The 11217-nt window shown below is 41.2% G+C and overlaps 1 protein-coding gene across 1 annotated transcript; it reads right to left on the reverse strand.

Moving 5' to 3' along the window:
• Window positions 1–247: 247 nt before the first annotated feature.
• insig1 (insulin induced gene 1) lies at window positions 248–10920 on the reverse strand. Its single transcript, XM_049565891.1, has 8 exons — window positions 10768–10920; window positions 10411–10561; window positions 10187–10273; window positions 9762–10109; window positions 8388–8512; window positions 8015–8181; window positions 7169–7268; window positions 248–3033 (listed from the first exon to the last, which is right to left on the reverse strand). Exons 3-8 carry the CDS (start codon window positions 10242–10244, stop codon window positions 3004–3006), a joined length of 828 nt encoding a protein of 275 aa, XP_049421848.1. The 5' UTR covers window positions 10245–10273; window positions 10411–10561; window positions 10768–10920; the 3' UTR covers window positions 248–3003.
• Window positions 10921–11217: the final 297 nt, after the last annotated feature.

Genomic DNA, 11217 nt, shown 5'->3' on the forward strand with positions numbered 1-11217 from the left:
GCGTTTGACACCCCCCCCCTCAAAAAATAATCAGAGAGCCATTGTTTTACTGAAGCTGCTGAGACATGTAATTAGGCTAGTGTCTGGTAATCAAAGCAGAGTGAGTAGATGAAGCTCTGCTGCATTATGGATGTTGGTATCAGGTGTATATCACTGGATGGGAAGCTTTTAGTCAGTTATTTCAACATGTCAGTAAACTAATTTTACTTCCCTTCACCCAGATTTGTGAGCAGTGACCACACAAATATCCTTATCAGGTATTTTTATTTTTCACTTAAATCCATGGTAGCAAAAATGATACACGGCTAAAATATCAGACACACAAAAACTCTAAAACATCGAAACAAAAAGGTGCTTCACCACCTCCAAAAAAATAAAGCTTCCTCTTCAGTTTAACACACCTGAATGTCAGCAGATTCAACCTGAAGTGATCTGCCACAAAAACACATTTAAAAAAATAAAATTCCTTCGACGATGCAACTAAATTTTTTTTTCCTACACACACAGTTTGACACAATATTTTTTTTATGTCGTCATTGGTTTTGACTCTGAAGGCATGTAATCTCTGACACCAATCCTGCTCACAAAAAAGAAAGATGTTATTGCTTTTTTTTTTTAAGTATCCACACTGCATATACAACAAGTTATCTTTTTTGTTTAGCCACTGTCAGAAATAATAAGAAATAAATAAGGAGGAATAATCGGCTCATGTATATTCTGATTGCACTTAATCCTCTAGACCCCCAAACGCTAACTAACATACTGTAGGTCTAGCAATAATACCTGTCTGATCACATAGGAAAGCCATTATACACAAGCAATAATGTCATTATGTTTGTACAAATGATAAAACTAAACTGTTATAGTGACAAAAGCACTACATTCTATAATACACAGGCAATCACAGATTGCAAATCTTAAGTAATAATGTCCCGCCCTCTCCTTTAACTGCTGTATGTTCCCAAACTTTTAACACTAGCTTGAATTTGGAGTGGGAAATGTGTACGATCACAAAGACATTTAACACCTGGTCACAAATTCGACAGAATCACTGGAGGACTAGATCAGCACTGGTGGTACATTCTTAAAAAACATGGCCCACTGTGGTGGCTGTCTTTTGCTCAGCTAATAAAAAATACACAAAATGTGCACATACAGTACTGGCATTTTTTTTTTTTCAATTCAGACTTTGACGTCTTCCTTTTGCCTACTTTCTTACTAAACAATCCTCTGTATGTTTGTCTTGCACTTGTTAGACACAGACAAAACAACGTATTGAAGGTCTCAGGGTAGTTTTCCAAAAAATAAAATGTGAACTGGCAGACAGATAAATGAGGAACCTAAATACTTAGCATTTTCACTTGTGGTATACCTAATGTCGTCATATATACAAGTGACCATCAGCCAGTACAAACTAATTGGCACTCCTGTACATACTTCTTATCTCTCTTCATTCTATCTGCCATTCTCTACTGTCATTTTAAAGGTACAGTGTGTAGGATTTAGTGGCATCTAGCGGTAAGGGTCGCAGATAGCAAACAAGCTGAAACTTCTTCCAGTATGATTCCTTCAGTGATAATTGTTCAGGAGGTTTTTTTTTTTATTTTTTATTTATTTTTTTTTAAAAATCAGGGGTCGAATTATCTGCAGAGGTCTCCTCCTCTATAAAACACATGCAAGGGGTCTCATTTATGAACACTGCGTACGCACAAAACGAGGCCTGAAAATAGCGTACGTGACCACAACCACGCAAAAGTTGTGATCTATAAAAGAAGACTTGATGGGAGAAACTTTGACCCATGCTTACGAACATTTTGGAGACGGGACATTGGCGACGCTGATGGTGAAACTGTCGAATATCTTTTGGCTTTTGTCTGTGTGTATGTTTCTAGTATGGATCCTACGCGCTCTTTTATAAATGCGACCCTAGAGGTGATTAAAAGCAGTAAAAACACTGAATAAAGCTGTTTCACGTATTTAAATAATCAGTGTTTTCTGACACCGCCTGTCGCGAAGGGCTGCTGACCCCGCCACCATGAACCCACTCCCTATGTACTGTAGATATAAACAGCTCGTTCTAGGCCACCAAAGAACACATACAGTACATTCCATTTCTGCCAACATAGCGCCCTAAATTAGACACACTGGACCTTTAAAACAAAAGTTCAGCTTAAGATGAGAGGATGGCTACCACTCATGTCTTTATAGCAAATATAGACCAACACATTTCCCCTTCTACTGGCTTTAGCAAAAAATTTACCATACAGACGTGAGAGTGGCATCAATCTTCCCATCTCAATCTCTAGAGAAAAAGAAACTCCCTAACTATTCCTTCCAAATCGGGAGGCGTCATTCATTTGCAAACTCAGGCTACATTTGGTTTGGGGTCATTCAAAACTTACAAAATAAATACTTAATTTGGTTTGACTGGGAACATACATCTCCCCTGCACCACAGTGATGCAACTGAAGCTGCTGAATACATTTCTACTGTACGTGAGAGTGAAGACATTTTTTTTGCCCACTCATACAACATTTCCCTTTTTATGATCATAATATATTCAGGCTAAAAACAACACAAAAACAGTCTTTCCTGTTAAGACCAGGACGCATCCACACTAAAGCACACGCGCACGCTTCCACTCCATAAACTGCAGGAAAGACAGGAACTTCCAGCATGAAAATAAAATCAGTTCACTTCAAAAAAAAACAAAACAACAACAACAACAAAGAAAAAAAGAGAAGGCAAACACTGTCAGTCCCGTCTAGTGAGAAGGAAGTCTTAATGCTAATGGAGTAGAGCAGAGGTGGGAGGGAGAGGTTGTTTGGCCACGAGGAGGTGCAGAGGACATGGCACGTTAGATGAGGGGATTTGCTGACCCGCACTTTGTTATGAGAACAAGGATAAAGTCAAAACAGAGTCCTTTTTCTCCTGTTATTCTCCTCGCTCTTTGTACTTGTCCGTCTTTACATTGGCTGTCCTTCGCCTGGTTTTCTGTTCCGTTCAGTCCATGTGGGGTTTCTCGACGCCACCCTGAGGGGACACAAAGAACAAGGCTGCTGTTAATAACATATTAATCAATGAATAACAGAATATCCGGAGTCAGAAGTTGCTTACAGCTGATACAAAGCAGTTCAAAGTGAGCGTATTTGTTGTGCTAACACCTTTATTATGAAAGCAGTCAGGTAGATTTATGATCGTTACAGTGAACAAAGCATGATACAGAAATGCCATCGATCTATTGTCGTGTTCTGATGACAGGGAAACTGGCTCTGGGAAACTTATCAGCCTCAGGTGACTCATTTTTAAGATATAAATCAAACATGAATGCATCAGTTTCAATTTCCAGTGAACTCAAAACTGATGGTTGAACTGAACCCTGTGGACAGTTTCCAGTTTTATTCAAGCAATCAGTCGCTTTTAAGTAAAGGTGGACCAGTTTCTGCTTTATGAACGAAACAGGGCAACTTTAAAGGTATAGTTGGTAGATTTTATAAAAAAAAAAAAGACCTGTCGTATTTGCTAACACTTTAGCTATATGCTGATAGTAGTACACAAGACAGAGAAATCTGTAAAAAAAAAAAAAAAAAAATCCTATTTCTCCGCCTCCTCCTTGTCCTCCTCTATAATCTACAGCATCTGAATGAAACAACCAATCAGAACCGAGGACACCACAGATGTTTTCAGACACATATTTTAGTACAGTGATTCCCAACTGGTCCAACCACAAGATCCAGATTTCTCCGTAGTCATTAGTTCAAGGTCCCACAGTTTAATACATTCAGCGTCATATTTGCATTTAGCCATGTCCTCAAGCTAGTTTACTGTCTCTGTACAGTGTCTGTCCGATAGCCACTCACTCCACAGCAGGAAATGGCATTTCAAAATGAAAGCTCTGTACCAGCAATTCGCTGTTCTTCAAAATAAAGTGTTGTTTTTTTTGTTTTTGTTTTTACAAACTTGACAAGTTTGCAAGTTACTAGCGGTGCATTCAGTTTGGACTGCGACCCACTAGTTGGGAACCACTGTTTTAGTGTATGGTTTAGCTGTAAATTTAAAAAAGTTTGGGACCTGGCCAGCGACAGTGCTTGGTTTATGCCCGACTAATTCCAACATATTGGCCGGGTCACAGACTTTCTTAATTTACAGCTAAACAGTACACTAAAATACGTTTCTGAAAACATTTGAGGTGAGAAATAGGCAATGCAGTGACAGAATCTTGAGTTATATTTGATCAGCACTGCCTCGTTTGACCTCAATTTACAGTGTGATTGACATGATTGACAGCTGCGTGGGTCCATGTCATTGGTTCGATAGCCCATTGGTTCGACATCCCATTAGGCCGACTGTACGCGGTGCTGAACGGCTCGCGGCGGGCGTATGGTGCGCCGCAACCAGCTTGAGGCGGAGCAGGCTCACGGCTTATGTGTTTGCCACTTTCTTTTTCATTTTAAGCCACACCATGATCTTTTCCTGACCCTAACCAAGTGGTTTTTGTGCCTAAACCTAACCAGACCTTAACCACAGGGCATCATGATGATTTCGGAACGGACTTCAGAACAATGAGTTTAATATGGTCGGAACAGTGGGATGTCGAACCAATGGGCTGTCGAACCAATGGGCTGTTCCCCAGCTGCGTTAGAGACTCCACGGCTCTGACCGGTTGTTTTAATTCATGCGGGGTGGATGCTTGCAAATAGCATTAGAAGCATTACAAGGAGGAACATGATTTTTCGGTTTCATCAAATGTGACAAATTGTATATTTTTAAAAGTGACCAGCTACAAGTTTAAGTGTCATGATTAAGTTTAAAAAAAAGGAAATGTTTCTTTCACTTCCCATTTTTTGGAATTTTTTCCCAAATGGAAACTGGACATTTTGTACAATAAGGGAACAAAGAACTACTTGCATGCATAGCGCTGTTTTCTTATTGCTCATTTTACCCATCACAAGACACTTTGACTGTCGGTGTGTTTGCCCACGATTTCAAAACTACACATCTGACTGTAACCTTTGAAATAAGATGCTAAAATGATTAGCCATTCAGCTTTAAAGCCACTCTAAGCAGTACAACAGCGAAGCTTATTCTTTATTCTGCATGGTTAATGCTCCAAAACAAATTGTTTCACTGTAACTGGCTTTACCCCAAAATAAAAGAGGGAAAACAAGCCCCCAATAAACACTTTTAGGAAACAAGTCTCATGTTCCTCCTGATCCCTCTCATAAATGAACCACTGGAGCGAAAGAGAGAAAAACAAAACCATGAGTGCCGACTTGTGCCAACATTCCTCAGGCCCCATCACAAACAAAAACAACAAGTAGCAAATGACCCTCTGGTCAGCCGAGTCCTGACTGGCTCTGTGTCCTGCCACGACTGTGAAAAACAACAGCCCTTAATCTGCTTTCACGCTTTCACTTGAGTCAAACTGAGGGAGTGACGGGACTCTTACTTTACAGACAGAATGAGGTGAGGCTTCTGGGCACAGGCTTAATGGAGACATCAAAGCTGACTTGATGGGATAATTATGAAGGAAGGGGGGCATCCAGTGCACTTTGCACAACTTTAAACCATTCTGACAATGTTATCGGCTGTTGTAGTTCAGTTTAATAATTGGAAATAAAGCATGTGCGGTGCAGAGGAGTCTTTTGAAGTCTGTTCCACAATTTAGACAGAGTGCAGAGGAGTTCAACTGATACAGATTTTAGGGATAGTTTGTGTAAATATGACAGGCTGATCATTTTAAAAACATCACACAGAATCACAGATGTTTATTCGTGAATTATAATCTCTGCAAACTGAATAAAAAGCCTCTGGATCAGGATGACTGTAAACATTCTAGTAAAAATGGTTTAGCCGCAGTTTAAAGGAAAGTAAGTTTTAAGTTTAAGTTTAAGTTGAAGTTTATTTCCTTTATTAATCCCCCTGTGGAGAAATTCAATGCCAAAATGTGACTTCCTGTTTAACTTTTAGATGTTACACATACAGAACTTCAAGCTAATAAATGTAGTGAAATAACAAATATATAATGAATGCAATCGTCTTTCTCAAAAATTCCAAGGTAACTGTATGACGAGATTTTTAAGAGTTAAAAAAAAAACCTAGAAGACAGCAGAAGTGGGACTAGTCAACAAGTAAGTCTCAAGTCTTTGCACTCAAGTCTCAAGTCAAGTCCTAAGTCCTAAACATTGTGTTTTGAGTCCTAAACCAGTCACAATGCACTCTTAACCAAATTATGAATGCTTTTTAAAGTATGTATTTATTTTGGAAGATGTCATGTCTCTATGTGAATTTTTGACTTCCACATTTTGCATACTGTTTGTTTTTTATTGACCACCATGTAATGTTGTACGCGGATGACATTAACTTTGGTATCATCTTTTCCAGCTGGTGCTCAGTTGCGTAACCTTAGTTCTTCCCAGTTCTCTCCTGCAACTTGATTTGATGTTAGATTGGTTCAAACAAAATGGATCTAAGGAATTAAGTGTCACTAAGTGTCGACTTGCTGGGAATGAAAAGTGTTAGTGTTAGATGATTGAGGAAATTAAGGGAAAGGAATTGATTCGTGGCACACTTTTAAAATAACGCACTTTTTAGTTTTTGGGCTCGGGGGACAGTATTAAGTATTTTAAAGTCAAAAGGACCAAGTCCAAGTGAAGTCACAAGTCATTGGTGTTAAAGTCCAAGTCGAGTTGTGAGTCTTCTTTAATTTCATCAATAGTCATCAAATTTGTGATGACGTCCACACCTCTGGCAGACAGTATGATGAATGCTAAACCTTGAGACCTAAAGCTCCATGTTGTCCCTAGAACACTTGGATTGTATTGCACGAGTTGTTCGGATTAATATATCAACTTTGTTCCCATGTTTGTACCTAAAGAAAATGGCATCTGGTCATGTTGTTCTTGAGAAGGGTGACACATAGCAAAGAGGGTGACTATAATTGAGAGATTAAAAAGTCAGACACTATATACAGATATAATTTTCTGTGTAAACATTTTTTCACAAGGAACTCCTAACTCTGGTTATTAAAGAATTGTGACCAAGATGTGTAAAGTGGGACATTTTATAGTTGAAAAATACACTTGTTAGTGGCTTGACTGTAACTCAAATACAAATCTTTGACCCTTCAGTTAAAAAATGACATATCATAAATAGTTGCAGACTCTACCATGGCAAGCTGGCGTCCGATGTTTCCCACGGTAACACCGCCTGAGAAGAATATGCATGGAAGCCAGGAGCGTACATACAAGAAGTCTGGAGATGTATACCTGAAAAAGAAGAAAAGCCAAAATGATTAAATCATTCTTTATGATGTAGAGCAGGTTTACTGATGCTGTTCTGTAGCAGCTTCTGACCTCTAACCTGTTCGGAGGGTGTCAAAATAAACCACAATTCCCTCCAGTGCTAAATAAGATGTCGCCTGACAATCAAAGCACAATAACAAACACTCTGACTCCTGCTAACAAAAAAGGCATCTTAAAAGACAACGCTCAAGACAGATCTGTGCAAACAAAACCTGTCATGCTAGAAAACACTCTCATCTCTGCTCCCTCTTTTCTCAGCATGAGCTGCAGCTGCCTTTTGAACCTCTCCTCCTGAACAACAGTCCCTTTTAACAGCTGTGTATTTTTGATGATGTGCCACTGAAGCCAGTAGGAGGGCCTCTTTAATTGGGCTCCCAGAGACAAGGGGACCTCTCAAAATATAACTCGACACTTCAATTGTTATCTGTCATGTCTTTTTTGATGGAATCTAACAGGTGGAAGTGCCTTCAACTACTTTGTCTACTTCACTCACACCAGGGTGGGGTTTACTGTCACTGTTATATAATTAACACTTACACCAACACAGTTGTTGTTGTGGGTGTAACATGAAACCAGAAATTAGTGATGACTCAGCACTGGTGATTAATCATTGTAGACAGTGCCAGTCTTGTTTCCTCAAATGCAAAAACCTGGACAACTTCTGTTCTGCTTGTACTTGAGCCAAGTGTTATTACAGAAAAAGGACTTACTGGTAGACTCCGTTGTAGACCAGCAGCTGTGTGAACACAGTAGCGAGGACAGCAGTGGTGAGTCCCAAACCAAAGCCGCTCCTGGACCGGTCGAACGTCCACCACAGGCCCAAGGACAAGGCGGCCAGCGTTAGGGAGAGCTGCACATTATTGTCGAAGTCTAGTTTCTGTGTTATTGGTGAGTTAAGGACAAAATCAAACAGCATGAAGCTGCCGTGGGATTAATTCATACTCAAATATTTGCACAACCTACAGAAGTGTCGTCACTCTTAATGGTAAAGCAGGACATCCTGGTGCTTTAGATACTGCTTGAACTAGAGACAGAACAGCACACTGTCCCCACACTTTTACAAGGTGAGTCATTAAAGGATACAACACTGGCGTGGTTGATGCCCACGAACACGGCGATGCACCTCATGACGCTGGCCCACTCCCTCTTGAACTTGTGTGGCTCTCCCAAATGGCTGTCGAGGCAGGGATACAGCAGGCCGACAACAGCTGTGGAAAGGAACAAACAGACCCGAATTACACGAGATAAGCAGAAACTGTGTGAAACGCCAGCGGGCAAATCCTGTCACGGAGCTGCTGTGTGGGATTATTTTTATTTGCTGAACATGCGCTTCCATAATTAGCCTCATTTAGGCACCTGCATACACTTAAAACTAATACATTTTTGTTTTTTATTTAAAAGTTTTTCCTTTGTCTTGTTTGTTTGATTCTTCTTTGATAGTTCTTGGTTTTATGTGATGTTGTTCACCCTATTTTATATTGTCATTTCAACAAAAAGCACAAGGTAATGACCCAAAAATATTCAGTTTTCCATCCCATAAGTAACACACAAGGAAGTTTTGACAATTTAGAAACTAGAACCAGGTGCTGTTTTGCATTTTCTCTGTTTAAATGACTGAATTAATGGGAAGGAAATATAATTGTTCATGTATTTCACTGTAAACTAAAAACAGGAAGCATTTAGTTTACACAAAAAGACCTTAAACAGGTTCCTACACGACACTTAAAGGCATTAATTTGGCACAGACTAATGTCAACAAGCTGTAAAATCATGAAGCTACACCTCACTTTCGTTTGTGTTCTGCCCTGCAGCACATGAGAGGAGGAGCCGACGAGAAATGATGTGCTCCCCCCACCCACTTCCTGGTTCCTGGCCTTGAAGGCACCGCCCCCTCAGCTCACCCGTTATGACACTAGCCAATGAGCGCGCCGCTCGCCTCGCATCCGGCTGTTGCGGCCAATCAGAGCTCGAGAAGCGCCACCATCTGTGCCGAGTCAGTGTTTTTTATTTTTTTCAAGTGACTGCCACACAAAACCACCAGGACTTGTGCGGCATTAGATAAGAAGGCTTGTATAATAGCCAGCAATGACAAATTCAGACGGTGACTCATTAACACATGATCATACAGTAGCAGTCCTAGAAAATGATTGTCTTCTGGCTTAAATGGTTTAAAAATCGCACTATTTTTGAGCGTAGTGTGATGTGGCATGTATATTAACATCACATACATGACTATTACAGTTTCACCACCCATACATGATTCTTTACGTACATTATTATCATTAATTTTACCTTTAAATGGACAAAAACGTAGCTGCACTGCAACCCCTCCCCTCACTACATTCCTTTGTCCCAAACTTAGCAGCCAAACTACTGATAACCCGGGTCAAACCAATCTCCACAACTATTTATGACCCACCAATTGACCTTTTATTCCTCCAACCACTTTGTACTCACCGGCTCCTGTACCGCAGCAAGGAGGGATCCACCAGGCAGAGGAGAACAAAGTTGTCATCACCTCCTCAGGAAACAGGGTGACATTTCTTTGTATCTGCAGCAAGTTGAGCACCAGGGCGAGAAACGCACCCACGGTGAAGAGGACCAGACCCCTCCGGATCAGGTTGGCCGTCCGGACGTCGTGCAGAGAGCCGTAGGCATTGCTGAGCACCGAGGTGATGATGGACATCATCTCTTCGGCTTTGGATGCTAACCAGTTGGCCTCAGATGAGTGTTTAGTTTCGACCCTTGGTGCACAGGAGCAGCTCCAGCAGTGGTCCTCCAGTCTGGGCATTTGGCACTTTGGGGCTGGAGGAGAAATGGATACAGTTTAGATACATGGCTGCATGATTAAAGATAAGTTATGGTGAGATCAGGTTCCTTACCTTGATCTCCAGACGTCTTCAGTGTCTGGTCCAAAGAGAAAGCTCCGCTCCTGATCATTCGCGCCTCAGCTGATGCTCGATCCCCTCCTGCTCGTTAACAACAAAGACTGCAATCACGTTGTTTGTTCACATCATCGTTAGCAGACCCACATACACACACACACACAAAGAGAGTAAGAGAGGGAAACACAGTGCTGCTCCATTCCACAGCACAGAGCTCATACCAGCGACGAGAGCTTCCTCTGCAGAAAACAATCACAGCTGTGTCGGGTGAGAATCGGCAGCCAATCAGAGCGCGGCGGCTGATATGACGTGGCGCCACCCCACCGCCCCCTCGTCCGGGACAGACGCACAAACCAGGAGGCTGCTGGGGAGCTGAAGTGAAAGTGGAAACAGAGAACTACTTTAAATGCCAGCCAAACATATGAAACTGTGAAGAGCATTTGAATAGCTGCAGCAAAAAGCAAGGATGCAGTGTGGACCAAAACTGGATATGAGCAAACATATTAAAGCAGATGATAAGTTTAGCAATGAAATCAGCTACATGATGCACCATTATGAGATGAAAAAAAGGTGTTTACCAGTATAAAAGCAGAATTCCTCTTAAATAAATGCTCCAACTTTTGCAGATCTTGTCCAAACTATTCCAGCAGGCTGCACCTCCACATACTACTCCCAATCTCCTGCACAGGTACCTTATATAGACAGCCTTGGGAAATAGGACAAACAGCACAACCTTTTTTTCCCCTTGTTGACAAAAAGTTGAATTATGGGTCATGTTAGAGGAGGTGGGGCCTGCAAGGAGGAGTATGCAGGGAAGGGCATGTAGGCCAGCTGCACGTCAGTCAGAGATAATGTGAATGGGAAAAGGTTCACTGTACGGATGACACAGTCTTTCAAGGAACTACAACAACATGGAAACATGTTTTGCAACAACCTGCGTGACCCAGCCAGGAGCATATAGGGCAGAGCGATAACAAGCCTCCACCCGCTGCGTACGTGCGGTGAAAAACATACATCTATAGGTGCAT

The sequence above is a fragment of the Epinephelus fuscoguttatus genome, linkage group LG21, assembly GCF_011397635.1.
Source record: "Epinephelus fuscoguttatus linkage group LG21, E.fuscoguttatus.final_Chr_v1".
Classification (NCBI taxonomy): domain Eukaryota; kingdom Metazoa; phylum Chordata; class Actinopteri; order Perciformes; family Serranidae; genus Epinephelus; species Epinephelus fuscoguttatus.